This window comes from Carcharhinus amblyrhynchos, chromosome 17 (genome assembly GCF_965287045.1).
Source record: "Carcharhinus amblyrhynchos chromosome 17, sCarAmb.v2.hapA, whole genome shotgun sequence".
Classification (NCBI taxonomy): Eukaryota; Metazoa; Chordata; class Chondrichthyes; order Carcharhiniformes; family Carcharhinidae; genus Carcharhinus; species Carcharhinus amblyrhynchos.
This window is the reverse complement of record NC_137340.1, coordinates 34857926-34875150: the sequence shown is the minus strand read 5'-3', so window position 1 is coordinate 34875150 and position 17225 is coordinate 34857926. Positions and strand designations below refer to the sequence as shown.

Sequence of the window (17225 nt, the reverse complement as noted above, 5' to 3'; positions counted from 1 at the left end):
CTGCAAAGTCCCTCAGATTTTAGCTTCACTTTACATGTACTATAACTGTATTACATTAGATATGGATAATTAAAGGATTTGTTTAATTAGACCTCAAACAATCTCTTCCATATCTATTCATAATGAAGATTGTTATTTTTAAGACTATATACAGAACTAATAAAAATTACTTTGATTTTACAGTCCAGTACATTGTATTAATGTCACTGAATAAGTTAGATCCTGGGAATTTCCTTTCTATCAATAACTACACAAGAAAATGTCAGAAGCTATTTATATTTGCACATTATAAGCAGGCCAATCACTATCATACACAATTTATATAGATGTTTATGAAAATCCAATTTTGTGATTTGTAAATTGATGATGAATCATTCATCAATGATACAAATCGTATGCAAGGTTTTGATAATGTTAGTTGTTTGTAAATATGCTCAAGTTAAACATTTCCTCTGTTCTCACAGTACAAATACAAGCAGGCATTTGTCAGGGAGAAGGGTCAGCAAATTGGTGTCCGCAGTGTTGACGATGATACGCGGATGAAGCACTTCCTGGCTGCCAGCCGACTCCAGAGTGCCAAGGAATACAAGAAGGAATTTGAAGAGGGTAAATCCAAGTACAAACTGCACATGGAGCAACCTGGTTTTCTGCAAGCCAAAAGGAGCCAGGAGCAAGCCAGTAACATTAACTACAGGCAGCAACAACACCATTGGACATGTGACCCGGAGCAGCTAAATGTGAAGCATGCCAGACAAGCTTACAAACTACAAAGTGATGTGAGTTCTAAGGCACCATCTTGATTTTACTGAACATAGAAACATAGAAGATAGGAGCAGGAAAAGGCCATTTGGCCCTTTGAGCCTGCTCTGCCATTTATTATGATCATTGGCTGATCATCCAACTCAATGGCCTAATCCTGCTTTCTCCCTACAACCTTTGATCCCATTCACCCCATCATGTATTTGAATTTTAGCAGGCACTGTGAATGTTACCAAGGTTAGAATACACACCAGAGATGAACTGTGGTTCTCAAAAATGCATGTGGTGATATTGCAGTCATATTCTTTTAGAATACATTTGTCACATCATTGCACAAGGCAGCTAGAGGGATGTTTCTCCCCTAGGCATGCTCTGAAACCAAGCTGGGCCATTTGGAAAAAGTCAGTCAAGGCACCTATCCACAATGAGAGATAGAAAGATTGGCTGGAATTTTCCAGCCTCTCTTGGCAACTGCATCTTCTGGTTCTGCCAATGTGAACGGCCGTTAAATGGCTCACCTGTCCCGCCGTGGGTGAGGGAAGGAGGGGGCGGGAGCTGGAAAACTTCAGCCATTGTGATCAGCCAAAAGCGGCTGCCCTCGTATGTAGGGCAGTACTTGCGGAGGAGCCCTGGTATCAGGCTTGTATCCCCGCTTCCTTTTTCAGGGAATTCTCAGTGGTGCACACTAATCCAAACTTAACTGGAAAATACGATTTTGGGAGATGAAGAAATCATTTTGCAAATTTGGTATAAAAAACAAAAGAGTTTCCTCAGTTGGTAAGCTGAGACTTTACAACAACATTTGATATTTGAGTAGAATTTCTGTTCTGGCTTGGAGCAGAATGCTATTTAAATCCTTGGTTTGGAGAGGTGGGAGGCTGGAACAATGGAGAGATTCCATGGGGAAGTGCGATACAATTCGAGAAGGAATATGGATCCAAAAACTTTTTGTCCTTCCCATCTTTCTCTCCACAATGCGTTTCTGGCATGGATCTGGATACTTCTGAGTGATTCTTGTTTTGCCAATAACAACCCAGTAATTTTAAGGAGTTAATACTTGGAAAATCTCAACTTACATAAGTAAGGACATAGGTCTATCTTTTAATATTTCATACTGAGTTTGCAATTTCCTTTATCCTTCTACTTCAATCACATTTCCCAGCTAGGATCTCTCTCTTTTAGATACATCTGCGTCACCAGTATTTTCTAATTGAAATATTAAGGGTTGAATTTTACTGCAGGCCTTCAGACCCTGATGTCAGCACTGAATGAGGGTCCCAAATCTGCATTCACCAGATGCCAGACAGGTGGGGCTACCTTCTTGAGGAGGCCTCCTAATTGGTTGCTTCGAGGCTTGCCATCCAAATAAGAATGGTGGTTGGGCTCCCAATACGGCTGGTCCAATCAGAGAGCTGGCAGCTCTGAAGTCTCAGTAGCCCCGTGGACGAATAGCACAGCGCAGAAGGAGGCCATTTGACCCATCGAGCTTGCATCGACCACAATCCCACCCAGGCCCTATCTTTGTAACCCATTTTTTTACCCTGCTAATTCCCTGACACTAAGTGTCAATTTAACATGGCCATTCAACCTAACCCACACATCTTTGGACTGTGAGATGAAACCGGAGCACATGGAGGAAATCCATGCAGACACGGGAAGAATAAGCAAACTCCAAAACAACAGTCACCTGAGGCCAGAATTGAACTCGGGTCCCTGGTGCTGTGAGGCAGCAGTGCTAATCACTGTGCCACTATCCCAGGGGCTGATGTGACAGATCAGTGGGTCAGAGGATGCCTCAACACGGAGGAGGCCTCAGAATGGTAACTCAAAATTAACATTCACAGAGGCAGTGAATTGGTGGGAAAACCCCTTTGAGGCCATGTGGGACATCCTTCTCTGTATGCTGCCCCCTCTCTGGAGGTGTGCACCTCCAGATTCTGTAGGATTCTGTATTTCTGTAGATTCTAAATGTACATCGGATTGATCGACTGAGGAATAATTATAGCTGAGTATTCATATTTAATCTCGTGTAAAGCAGTATCAGCACACACATAAGATGTAGGAGCAGAAGTAGGCCATTCAGCCCATCCAGTCTGCTGCACCATTCAATGAGATCATGATTGTTCTGGTATAATAATCCTCAACTCCAATTTCCCATCTTATCCCCATAACCCTTGATTCCCTTACTGATTAAAAATTTGTCTGTCTTAGCCTTGAACACACTTAATGATCCAGCCTCTACATCCATCTGCAGTAAAGAATTCCACTACCCTTAGAGAGGTAATTCCTCATCTAAAATGAGCGATGTCTTACTCTGAGATTATGCCCTCTGATCCTAGACTCTCCCACAAAAGGAAACAACCTCTCAATATCTACCCTGTCAAATCCCCTGACAATCATGTATATCTCAATAAGGTTGCCTCTCATTCTTCCAAACTCTGATGAGTACAGGACCAACCTACTCGCTCTCTGCTCATGAGAAGATCCCTTTATACCCGGGATCAACCTAATGAACCTTCTCTGGACTGCCTCCAATGCCAGTATATCATTCCACAGATAAAACAACACATAGTTAGTGTCAGAGTTCATTTTCCTGATGCTGTTTTGTGCTTTTGTTAGTTTTAGGTTTTGAGGAAAGTGCAATAAATGTGGCTTTCAGGAATATTGGTGCTACACTGAGTGTTTACTGAAATCATCGCTCTGCAAAACACATTTCTCTAATTGTTTTGTTGCGGTCATTAACCCGCAGAAAACAAAAAGGCTTGTATATCATTTAAAATACAGTCAGAGGAATGCCATATAAATATGTTAAATATTTCTTTGCTACTAGTGCAAGTAGTTTCAGGGTATTTATTTTTGGTGAGATTTGAATGGTTTCTAGGCTTATGTTACCATGGACATCATTTCATTTTGATTTCATCTGTTTAATGGGTGGGATTTTCCACTGCCACCCCCCGCGCCGTATTTTGTGGTGGTGGGGTCTTCAGTCCTGCTCTCAATGGGATTTCCTATTGTTTGCACTCTCCACGGCTGGGATTTGCCGTCTGTGGGATTGGAAGATCCCGCTGGCGGGAACGGCCGGAAAATTTCAGCCAGTTGATTTTTTTTTGTTACGGGAATGCAGTTGGATCTTCAATACCTGTTCATTCGCCATCTGCTTTTCCTCAGATTGCATACAAATCTGACCTGAACTGGATTCGAGGCATTGGCTGGACACCCCCAGGTTATCATAAAGTAGAAATGGTTAAGCGAGCAGCTGATATGGCGTATGCACAAGGGCTGGACCCCCAGGAAGCAGCCATTCAGTATGAACAACTGATGGTATGTACTTTCACCAGTATCGGTAATATACTTTACAATGTGATCGTGGACTAAACCCAACATGGGAGAATGTTGCATGTTATAAGTTCGTAAGTAATTGTTGACCACCGAGTATGCAAATATAATTACAATTCTGACCCTCAATCTGCAAATTTAATAGCATCACCACAACTACTGTCCCATCATGACATTAACCAGGAATTTCCTTGGTGTTGGCCTTACTGTACTCTGATAACTCTGCTAGGCATGTATTAGTGCCAATGTCTAATCTCATAGTCATGTATTTGAGAGGTGTAACTTTCTATTTTGGGAATTAAAGTGTAAAATGTGAGATAAGTGGATTTGAGAAATTGGAAACCACCCCTGAGATAATTAACATTCAAAAAATAATCAATTTTTATGCCAAATGGCTTGCTTCTGCACTGTATGATTCTATGATCTCTACATCTCAATTGAGGTGGAAGTGTGAAAACACTGTAAATAATGGGTGTTTTTTTTTCCTGCATTTCTTGGGCATCTATTGTTGTCAACAGAGGTTTAATGGAGTTGTGTAGTTCCCAGGATCAAAGAAGCGAAAAACACTTCTGTAAACAGGGATGTTTCTTGGCGGGGAAAGTGGGGGGGAGCAGCAAATCTGGAAGGAAGTGTGTTAATTATGGGGCAGAATTTTACAGCAGCCCCCTCCCCTTCCATGTGGGGTTCTGAAGTGGACAGTAGGGAGTGTCAAATTGAGTGGATCCCTGGATCCCTCCTGCCCAAACACAGACACAATTTCACTGTTGGGTGGGCAAGGCCTCCAACGGGAAACCTGCCCTTTCACCTATTAAAGCCCTCATGTGGCACCTAAGGGCCTTTTGCTGTCCAGCCTCAATTTTTAGACTGGCAAGAACGTGTGCGGGTAGGATGGGAGACAGAACTCCAGATGGAGGGCCCTTCCCCATCCCACCCACATTGAAGTCCCCTTCAGATTTGGGGTACCCTCTCCTGTAGGACCTTGGAGTTCCTGGATCCCATTCCTTCTGGCCTATCCCCTGAGACTACAATTGCCCCCCACCCCCCAACGTCCAGCACATCGTCTACTACTCCACGCCCAAGACTCCTAGGACTTAGCTTTCCAATGGAGCTGGGACTCAGTTCCGGGCAGAGCCATGCACTACCAATTTCTGCCACTGCAGCACTGTGCCTCGTTGGCTTTGAGAGCTGTTAGTCAATCTTATCAGAAATCCCACCCTCTGACAATCAAAGCTCAAATCAGTGTTAAATGACCGCAGGCTTCTAAGAGTTGATGGTAATGTGTTGCACACCGTTCACTTTGCATCCTTAAAATTTGACCCACAAATTATTGAGTCCCAAAATTTGGTTTTTGAAGCAAAAGATCTTTAAGATTTGGAGCTGAAAGTACCCAAGTTGGTAAGTGTAAACCCTGAAGGCACAGGAAAGGAGTTTGCTAAGATTTGTGGAGCAGCTGTGGACTAGGAAGAGAGAGCTATTAGAAACCCAGGGTGTTTATAATTTTCTGTCAAAGTCACTGCGTGAGATTTGCAAGTGAACTCAGGCTTGAGCTGAAATGTCCCAGGCCATGCAAGGCAGATGCGGAAAAGTTTGGAGTTAACCCTAAGGAAGTGAATGATCTTCAAGATCCAATTTATTAGCCAAAGACGCCCAGGTTCAGGATTCGTAGGGCGGGATTTTCTGCCCTTTGCCCGTGGTGTGTTTTGCTGAGACTGTTCACTATTGGCCGCTGGCAGGGTCTTCCTGTCCTGTCGATGCCTTTGGCATTTTGTGTGGCTTGTCCATCCTACCATTAGAAACCACCTGCTGTGGTGGGTGGGTGGGAGAAGGGGACAGGGTTGGACACCTTCGACGGGACTGAAAGATCCCGGCCGGCAGGAAGGGCTGGAAAACCCTGCCCATAATGGATAAGGGAAGGCGGAGTTGTTTCTTTTTCAGTCTGAAGAATCTGTTGTTTTATTGTGCCTGTCAATCTAAAGTATAAGTAATACCTAAAGCAGTGTTTATTTAGGACTGTTTGCTTTACTTGAGTCTTAAATAGTAATATTCATTTGCATTAACTGTAAAAGCTTGTGGCTTCATTCTTTCAGGAAATACTGGGTGTTCAAATTTTTCTTTAAACATTAATGGCCTGTGAAGTGGATCAGGAGCAACTCTGGGCAAATTCCTGACCTTAATTATTCCCAATGATAGATTTGTTCAAATTTTCATCAACATTAGAACGCAGAATAATTCTGATAACCTCTCTTCACCTGGTGCTTCAGCAAATAGAAGCTCGTGGGCTTTGAGGCAATTTAAATTGCAATCTCTGTATCAATAAGCATTGAAGCAATATAGGCATGTAACAAATTGATGGTGTGTAAGTGAATCAGATAGTATATTGTCTTCTATTTTTAAGCAATGTGTTTTCTTAGTAATACTGGTATGAAAAATGATGAGTTCACCAGACAATAATGCTTTGATATGACATCCATATTCTTTTAAGCATCAGGGACAGTAAGAATATTATACATAGGCTATCAGCTGTATGTCTCAAAAAATGCCACCTTCAGGTTAAACTGCAATTATGCATTTGGAGTCCTCCTGACCTGGATCCATTCTGTAGGAATCTACTAATTGATGTAATGAAATATAAAGCTGGGAACTTTAGGGAGCATTTTCTAGACTCGACCTCCTGCAGGGTAGCCTACCTGCTTCAAATTCATATTGAAAAATTCAGTGCACGGCGCATATCCCCGTCAGACCTTTCAAATGACTGGTCAGAAAACAACGTGCACCCAAGGTTTCCAATATGATCTCTGATGGATGAACCTCCCCAGGGCAGCATCAAGTTAAATAATTGTCCCTCAGATACAGGAAATCATTTGTAGGTCTGTGTATTCAGAACAATGTGAAGGGGTCTCATCAAATTACCGTGAAGGACAAGTTAAAGCATCCTCGATTTCTGAAGTTTTAGTGCTTGAAGCTATCCTTCGTACTTTCTTGATGGCTGCACGGGAGAGTGATTGATATCTTATAGAATATGATTCTGACTGCAAAGTATTAACACAATTATTATGTATGAAGCTAAAAGCTCATGCTCCCCTCTTTATTATCAGCGAGCTCAGGCAGACAGAAGTACAGAAGAATCTCAGTGGACAGATGTGATGCCAGATGCGACTGAGATGCTTCAAGTGAAAAAGCGCAAGATGAAGCTCACTAAATAATGAAATGCTAACGCTGCTAATTACTGTCCTAGTTGTTAAACAACACACTTTTTTCCCCAAGATTATATATAAGCTACTTTACATTTTGTTCTATTTTTTAGTTAAAAACTGCATACATAATTAATGCACCTTCTGTACTGCAAGATACTCCCCTTGTTCGTTTTCTGTTCATCCCTATGTATTATGCAGTTTAACTTGTAATTTCTTTGTCTAAGTGAGAACATATACATTGGAAATTGTGTCTTTGGCTATGGAAATTACATTACTGTATTATATATGGTGGTGTATAGTATTAAATTGGCTCGCTTTTGCATGGGGCAAGAACCTATTCAGCAAACATCCCCAAAAATGATGTGGAGTGGAGGTGGGAGTAATTTTCTACTTGGGTGCCAAATGATCGTGATATCAGAACTGCATCAACAAAACTGTTAGGCACCCCAAGCCATTTTCATGTTCGGACCTGATTAGTATTTTTGGGTGCTAAATTGGCATTCTGGTTCTGCTTGGCAGTGTTCTGAAGTGGACAACCAACTGATGGTTATGTCCATTTGGATGAGGTTGGGGCAGGAGACGAGAGGTGTAGGGCCAGCAACAGGCTGGAAGATTTTTGTGACCTTGGAGAGCCTTCTTTAAAGTTTTAAAGTTTACTTATTCATGTCACAAGTAGGCTTACATTAACACTGCAATAAAGTTACTGTGAAAATCCCCTAGTTGCCACCTGTTCGAGCACACTGAGGGAGAACTTAGTATGGCCAATGCACCACACCAGCATGTCTTTTGGAGGAAACCCATGCAGACATGGGGACAACGTGCAGATTCCACACAGACAGTGACTCAAGCCGGGAATCGAACCTGGGACCCTGGCTGTGAGGCAGCAGTACTAACCATTGTGCTACCATGTCAAGAACAAAAACCTGTTCTCCTTTGCAAAGGGCTTTAGCTATCTCTTTAAAGCTCACCGATTAATCCCTTACCAATTAATTTCAGTGCCTGAAGAATGGGACAAGAAAACATTGTGCATGCCCCATATTCTACCTATTGCAAACAGGGTCCTACAACAGGCAGGGGAGGCCATATTTGCATATTTCACATATTTGGGACAGAAATCCAATAGTTGAAGCAGGAGAATGGGGAAAAACAAGTATATACTTAATTTGGACTTGGATGTTGGGGGCATGATTAAGAAGTTTGCAGATGAAACAGAAGATTGGCATTGTGGTTGATAATGAAGAAGAAAGCTGTAGAATGCAGGAAGGTATCAATGGACTGGTCAAACAGATGCAAGTGGCAAATGGCGTTCAATCTGGAGGATTGGGAAGCAATTCATTTGGAGAAGGCTTTTGAGGAAAAGAAATGTGGAATAAATGAGAAGTGTAGAGGAATAGGCTGGAAACCTTAGAATGCATATCCACAAATCCGTGAAGGTGACTGGACAGGTAGATGAGGTGGTCAAGAAGGGCATACAGGATATTGATGTTCTGTGCCTGAGCTAATAAAGGTAAGAGCTGTGAGGATATGCTGCAATTGTATAGAACACCACAGGCCACAGCTGCAGTACTGTGAGCAATTCTGTTCACCCCACAATGGGAAAGATACGATTGTACTCAGGAGGGTACAGAGGAGATTTATGCAGATGTTGCCTGTATTCAGGAAGGTACAAAGGAGATTTATGTAGATCTTGTCTATATGAGAGGATTTTACTTGCAAGGAATGATTTGGTGGGCTAGGGTTGTTGTTGATGGAACAGAGGAGGCTGAAAGGACAGCTAATTGAAGTGTATAACTTCAATTATACACTTGAGGCATCTTGACAGATTGGAAAGGAAGATCCTATTCCCCTTTGTTGAAGAATCCATAACCATAAGCTATGGATTTAAGATTCATAGTGGGAGAATTACTGGAGATCCAAAGGGCAATTCTTTCTCATGCAGGGGACGTTGGGTATCTGGAAGTCACCACCTCTATCACCTTTTCAGGCACAAACATTCAGAACATTTAAAAAGTGCTTGGATATTAGCTTGAACCTACAGGGCTACAGATTATAGCCAGGAAGCAGAATAGTATAGCCATGATGGTCTGAATGGCCTCTTCCCGTGCCAAGAAAATGTCTAAGATTCCATAATAACATCATTATCAAATTTCACCTTTATTCGTCACCCAGTTTTCAGAAGTGAAACAAGTAACCAACAGTTGAAAACCTCTCTTGATAAATCTTTAAGCTAAGTACACTATCATGTGCTCCTACTTTCCCTTTCTTTTTCCCTCTCTCAAATTATGTTTTATCCTGAAGCTCCTCTGCCAGCTTTGAGCTCCAGCGAATGAGTTAGAAACCTACTTCCCTAACAGCCACAGGGGAGATGTGGCTCAGGATAATTCTCCATCTGATTATTTACCTCTTTTACCTCTCTAACTGAGACGGATAGACTTGTCTCCTCTCCACATTTATCCCCATCAACATTTTGCAGGTGAAATCCCGGTGTCACCTCATCGTCCCACTCTGATGTCTTGTCTACCTTACCATCCCACACTTGCCTCACGCAACTGCTCCAAATCCCAGGGATTGATAAAATGGCCAACTGCTGCCATACATTTTAGCTTCAAGTCCATGTTCTGACAAAGTGTATTAGCTTCACCAGCCTGAGGGTTGGCGAAGTGCTGGGGGGGGGGGGTCAGAGTTCATGAAATTTGCATAATTGTTTTCAAGAACTGGTTGTCTAACCTATGTTTGTAAGAAGTTGAATATAGAGAGATGTGCATATTTTCCACAGATAATTAAAAATAAAAATGATTCTAACTTGGTGCTCAGAATGAATTGCCATCTTCTCATTTGCATCAGATTTTATTTTTAAAATAAGTCATTTGTATTATAATAACTGGCTTGCTGGTGCAACGAGCAAATGCTTGAGACACTAAAGGACAATTTAGCATGGCCAATCAACCTAACCTGCACATCTTTGGACTGTGGGAGGAAACTGGAGCACCTGGAACAAACTCATGCAGACATAGGGAGAATGTCTGTGCGGAGTGTGCACAGTCACCCAAGGCCAGAATTGAACCTGGGTCCCTGGTGCAGTGAGGCAACTGTGCTAACCACTGTGCCACCGTGCCACTCTAAGCTTGTAAAGGAAGAAATATGTAGCACTATCAGAAAAATGTAAGCGAGAGGAACAAGGATAACTCTTTGAAAGATCGCAGGTACAAAGAATGGAATGATTTACTGCCTATTAGACAATCTGTAACAGCAGAGGGGCCAGTGGAACCCAGGGCCATAATCTGAATTATGACGCATTTGATAAAGGTGGAACCCACAACAAAGAATGGTTTGAGACCACTCAACAGAGATGATACATCTGTTATTGAAGCAAAAAGCAAAGCCTACCTGATTCACAATACAGATTGAAAAACTGGGACACTGCTTCACTTGAAAGTAACACAGACAGTTATACAACAAAGCAGTACAAATAATTCTTACAGATCGTCTAATAGGAAAGTTTCACTGTGATAAAATGAGACAAAACACAGGGCAATACAAAGGTTCCAGGGGACCTTATGTTCGAAATGCTGAACTCAAGCAGGATAGCTAACAATCGACCCGTCTAATTCTCATGGCAATTGTTTGCAGTTAAACTTTCTGTCAAGCTGTTGCATCATAACTCGTCCATGACCCTTACTGGTTTACATTATGTCGACATTTCAAAGATTCGCTTTCTGATGGTATTATGGGACAGAGGATCCCACTGCAGAGCCCCTGGGACAGAACATCTACGTACATGAAGAAAACATGATAAACTTACAGTTGTCAAATGGATGAAAACATAAGAGGAACGAGGATTACACTTAAAATCCAAATCAATCTTATTGGACAGCTATGATACAAGCTTTGCCGATTTGACCACATTCTCCAAATGCAATTAGTTCCTAAAGTTTAACTGTTAAGCTGAGTCTTTGGTACAGAAAGGAATCTGATTTAAAAAGTCACCTCATGTAGCTTCTCTGAGAGGGTTTCTGTTATTTTTGTAGTGCTCTATAGTATCATCAAAAGGTTTTAGACTTCATTAGGAACAAAAGTATTTATTGATAAGAGAAACAAGGCTGCCCTGGAGTCGTGCTCCTGTATTTATGGCTGCCTGAGACAGGACTTCACCCTGTGGGGTGAGCACTCATCCTCAGTCCTATTTGTCCCTTAAGACAGGTGACCCAATTCCGCCGAACTGTCTTAAAGAGATGGGCAGTACACACAACAGTTTCCATACAAGTACTGTGTTCTGTCCTACCAAACTGGTTTGGGTTTCCACCAGAGTGGGGTTGATGGGTTAATCCTGGTGTAGGTTGAGGAAAATGCAGAACCATGCACCTCTGAAATAGAAGCTCCTGATTTGAGTCCCACCCCAGGACTTGATGGCTGACGAAGGTGCACTCATAATATGATCAAACATGTGTGCATCAACCTGAAATCCTTCCAAACATGGTTGGTAGTGAGAGTGAGAGAGACTTGTAATGCACCTTAAGCTTTACACCTTTAGTGACAGACTAGCGACCTATTCTGGGAATTACTAGCTAGGAATTATGTGTTATGGAACCAAACAAAAATCTGTCACGACCTTTCATCAAATCCTCCCTTTTAATGCATCTAATTGCAATTTAACAAATCAGGGATATGAACCTAAAGTAGCTGGGGTAGCAGGATAATGTCCAAAGGTTTATCCTTCAATAAGTGTGGGAAGAGAATAGAAGAGGAATGCATCTGACGAATGGGTCTTCACTGGTCTAAAATGTTAACTCTTTTTTTCCATCCGCAAATGCTGCCTGGAAATAAAATATTAAGCTGCTCTGTATTCCCAGTATTTTCTGTTTCTATTGTGTATCAAAATGTTGTCTGGAAATGAGACATAATTTCCCTTGTAGCATGTGGAACACAGAAAGAGGGTTCAAGAGATGGGATGAAATACAATAGATTCTGACTGCAGGTCTTATTTGATGCACGCCCCACTGACCCAGTAAAAGGTGGCAAGATAGGAAGTGAATGGCAAAGCACAAGTCATCACATGTGAAAGGGCAGCAGTAAAAGTGATAGACAGACCAGGATATAGAGCAGTTAGTATCTGATAGACTATTTTAAAGATCTATGCCTAGGCAAACAGCCTTCATTATTGCAGCCCGCCTGACTGCATGAGTACTAAAAATTGAAACATAAAAGAAACTGACACAGTAGACTTAATCCACAAGCAGATGATATTTAATCTTGCATGATGTTGACAATCCATGAAACAGGCAAAGAGATAATAAGAATCACCCCAGACAGGTGTGGATTGCTTCCAAACAGGATGAAACACATAAAACTGTTTTAGAAGTGTCATTGACCAGATTTAAACAGTAAGATCCTTTAATATCTAAGCATTTGAGCAACTACTGTAGGCACTGTGTGAAGCTCAGGACTCTCAGCAGTCTATAAACAGGAGGGAGACTAAGTTTGCAGGCTATGACTTAAAAGCATGCGGAACTATGCACAGAGTGAACTGACAGCGCAGGGCAAGAAAGAAACTGAGTTTCTGCCCTCCAAATGGAAGCTTGAACACTGTTCCCGTAATGCTTGATTAATAATTTCTACAATTATGACAGTTTGTTTGATCTTCATTAAAGGCAGCACTGGCATTTAATATTTCCCGCACCTTTTGGTGCAATAATTATGCAAGCAACTTCAAAGCGAAGATGATCACGATTGGTGTGCTGCGCATAAATTTACTTTGAGTGGAGGAGACGTTATGCAGGAACCTTTCAACTTCTTTGACCCATCAGCAATCCAGTTCTGATGATATGAGGAAGTATGTAACCACTGGAAACAGATTGGTAACAGTAGGTTGTCATTTGGCGGGCAAGTTTACCAGTTTACATGCTCTTCCAGAAGCCCATTCATGGGTCGAAATCTCCCAACCTCACTTGTGGCTGGAATTTTCCAGTGCCACTAGTGAATGGAGTTTTGGCTGGAGTGCCAAATTTTCCATTTCCACTGGCAATGGGTCCTACCGCAGACGAGATTGGAGAATCCTGCCCTTAAAGCCTAACTCATTGACTCTTTCTGGGTAACAGCTGGAAAATGACACCACCACCACTATCTGCTTCCTTAGAGTTGCCTCGTGAAGATTTTCCATGAAGACCACCATGCAAGTAAATATTTATAATGTTGGCTTTGTGTTTTTGCTTTTTCCCTATGAAAAGAACCCAGGCAGAACACAATTACTGTTCACATTATACCTCACCTCGGAAGGTCAGATGCATCTGGGAGGTTTAATCCAAGCATTAGTAGTTATGGTGGAACATTCTGTTCTCGTCCACTGCTAAAAGGCAATAATCGATAAATGACTGCAGTTCTAATTCATTTATAATTATTCCAGTAAAATAACTGGCCCAGGAGAGTAGATGGGAGATTGTTACAATCCTGACAAACTGAAAGCTTTGTTTAACAATTTAATAATAACGGCTGCCATTAATTTGGGTTGTTTTTGAGCATAGTAATTGTAAGCGACAGTCTGGGGTGCCCTCTGAATTCACTGCCGAGAAAACAGAAGAACTTCTCGTGACACTGTTGAAAAACAATTTAGTCTCAGTAGTTGAAGTCTTGAAGTATCTAACAAAGCAATACATACAGTCAGTATCTCAACCTTCATTCATATCATCCTTTGACACCCAGTTAAACATTAATAACCTCTTTTGTGCAGGGCTGACTTGTCACATCTGATTCTCAGGGAAGCAATGCAACAGAAACATTACATGAAAGGGTTTAAAAGCAATGTGGTTGTCCAGAATAAATGATCAAAACATTAGTACCAGAAACGATGACCAGAGTCAATTGTATTTGCCGGAATGAATATACTGCTGATAATAAATGGACAAGTGGTAATAATCACACATGGATGAAAACGGTATTAACCTGAAACCTTTTGAAGAGGTTTCAGACCAAACCGTGCATTTTATTGACACCGATTTGCAAAAGCAGCTCATTAATTTAAGAACAAAGAACAAAGAACAAAGAACAACCCAGCACGGGAAACAGGCCCTTCGGCCCAACGAGCCCGCGCCGCCGCATCACCCTACACCTATTCTACCCTGCATGTCTACGAATGGGACCCTACTCAGTCAGATTCAGGGAAGAAATAGTGTCAATTTGGTAAAAACCGATTAGCCTAAGAGCACATCTTTGGGGTGTGGGAGGAAACCGGAGCGCCCGGAGGAAACCCACGCAACCACAGGGAGAATGTGCAAACTCCCACAGACACAGGCCCAAATCCATGTATCTGCACAGCTAGCAGTGCTAGTCGCTGAGCTGTTGCGGCGCCCGTCTACCAGTCCAGGATCAAGCACACACACCGACATGAAGTACTAGGCCACTCCTGGACTTCCAAGAGCAGCCCACGCACGACCCGCCGTGTGCATGCCCCTTGCTTGACACGAGGTGGACCTCCACCTGTGGAATAAAGACAAAAAATATTAATCATACAGCCTGCCCTTCCGGTGTCTCCCAAGGTTTAACCCTATTTAATAGCCCCTACCATATCCCTCCATTCTCGTTTCACTCATATGCCTATCTAACTGAACCTTAAACAAGTCCAACGTTCCTGCCTCTACCACCCTACTCGGTAGCGCATTCCAGACCCCCACAACTCTCTGCGTAAAGAACCTTCTTCTCACCTCCAAATTATACCTCCCCCCCCTCACCCTTAAATGATGACCTCTCGTGTTCGTACCCAGTCTAGGGAGCAGTCTCTCACTATTAACTCTATCTATTCCCTTCAGTATCTTATATACTTCTATCATGTCCCCTCTCAATCTCCGTCTTTCCAAGGAGAAAAGTCCCAGTTTCTTCAACCTTTCCTCGTAACCCAGCCCCTCCATGCCAGGCAACATCCTGGTAAACCTCCTCTGCACCCTTTCCAGAGACTCCACGTCCTTCCAGTAGTAAGGTGACCAGAACTGGACGCAGTACTCCAAATGCGGTCTAACCAACGTTCTGTATAACTGAAGCATTAGACGGCAGCTTTTATACTCTATGCCCCTTCCTATAAAGGCTAACATCCCATAAGCCTTCCTAACAACGTTCTCCACTTGTGACGCAACCTTCATGGATTTGTGAACCTGCACTCCCAGGTCCCTCTGTATGTCTATACTCCTAAGCGGCCTACCTTTTATCACATAGCTCCTCTCTGCATTATTCCGTCCAAAATGCATCACCTCGCATTTGTCAGGATTAAATGCCATCTGCCACCTATCTGCCCACTGCACCAACCTATCTATATCCTGTTGTATCACCTGACAATCCAGTTCCGTACCCGCCAACCCTGCCATCTTGGTGTCATCAGCAAACCTGCTGATCACACCACCTACGCCCTCTTCCAAGTCATTTATGTAGACTACAAAGGGGAGAGGTCCCAGTACTGAGCCCTGCGGCACACCACTGAACACTGGCCTCCAGCCCGACAAGGTCCCCTCCACAACTACCCTCTGTCTCCTATTTCCCAGCCAGTTCTCAATCCACCTAGCTACCTGGCCTCGTATCCCATGCGCCTTAACCTTTTCTACCAGCCTACCGTGAGGGACTTTGTCAAACGCCTTACTGAAATCCATATAGATGACATCAACGGCTCTCCCATCGTCAACCGTTTTTGTCACCTCCTCAAAGAATTCCACCAGATTCGTAAGGCAAGACCTCCCTCTAACAAAGCCATGTTGCGTATCCCTAATCAGATCGCAACGCTCCAAATGCTCATACATCCTACCCCTAAGTATTTTTTCCATTAACTTCCCTACCACCGACGTCAAACTCACCGGTCTATAATTCCCAGGGTTATCCCTACTACCTTTTTTGAACAACGGGACCACATTTGCTACCCTCCAGTCTTCTGGGACCTCACCTGTGTCCAAAGAAGAGACAAAGATGTGCGCCAGAGGCCCAGCAATTTCATCTTTTGCCTCCCTAAGCAGCCTGGGATAAATACCATCAGGCCCCGGAGCTTTATCCGTCCTTACGCTACCTAAAAGCCCTAGCACTTCCTCTCTCGTAATAACTATATCCTGCAACTGAACCTCCGCTCCCTCCAAGAGACCGCACGATTCCGAACCCCTCTCCTTCGTGAATACCGACGCAAAGTATTCATTCAGGAGCTCCCCATTCCCTTCGACTCAATACACAACTCTCCACTCTTGTCCCTAAGAGGACCAATTTTCCCTCTAACTACTCTCTTGCCTCTAATATAGGAATAAAATGCCTTTGGATTTTCCTTAATCCTACCAGCCAAAGCCATCTCATGCCCTCTCTTCGCCCTTCTAATTCCCCTTTTTAGCTCCCTCCTACTCTAAGTGAGAAGTGATTTCTCAAATAATTAAATAAAACAACCATTGCTCAGATTTTAGGGTCAATGGCAAACCGATAGCGCATACTACAGACCCTGGAAAAAGCTGTCCATCAAGATTTAATAAGCTCTGGAGTGTCAGTATCCTCTATTGCTGAGCAAGGCAAGTTTTAGTGAGGAACTGAAAGGAATCAGTGTTCGTAGAGAAATGGCTCAGGGGAAATTAATGGGATTGAATGTAGGTAAATCTCTGGGGCCTGATAATCCTCATCCCAGAGTACTTTAGGAAGTGACCCTAGAAATTGGTGGTCATTTTACAAAACTCTTTGGTCTCTGGAATGGTTCCTATGAATTTGGGAGTTGCTAATGTAAGCCCGCTATTCAAAAATGGAGATAGAGAGAAACCAGGGAATTATTGAACAGTGAGTCTAACATTGGCAGTAGGGAAGTTGCCAGCATCCATTATCAAGGATTTCATGGCTGAGCATTTGGAAAGCAGTGGTATAATCAGACTAAGTCAGCATGGATTTATGAAAGTGAAATCATGCTTGATAAATCTAATGGTGTTCTTTGAGGATGTAACT

At 42.7% G+C, this 17225-nt stretch overlaps 1 protein-coding gene across 2 annotated transcripts in view; it reads left to right on the top strand.

The window, feature by feature from the left end:
- The window catches only part of nrap (nebulin-related anchoring protein), a 106312-nt gene extending 96220 nt beyond the window's left edge, over nucleotides 1-10092 (top strand). For both annotated transcript variants that reach the window (XM_080205798.1, XM_080205797.1), the window contains 3 exons: nucleotides 465-776; nucleotides 3928-4080; nucleotides 7191-10092. In XM_080205798.1, coding sequence (XP_080061924.1) covers nucleotides 465-776; nucleotides 3928-4080; nucleotides 7191-7298 — 573 coding nt within the window. In that variant the 3' untranslated portion in view covers nucleotides 7299-10092. The remainder of the gene's footprint in view (nucleotides 1-464; nucleotides 777-3927; nucleotides 4081-7190) is intronic.
- Nucleotides 10093-17225: the final 7133 nt, after the last annotated feature.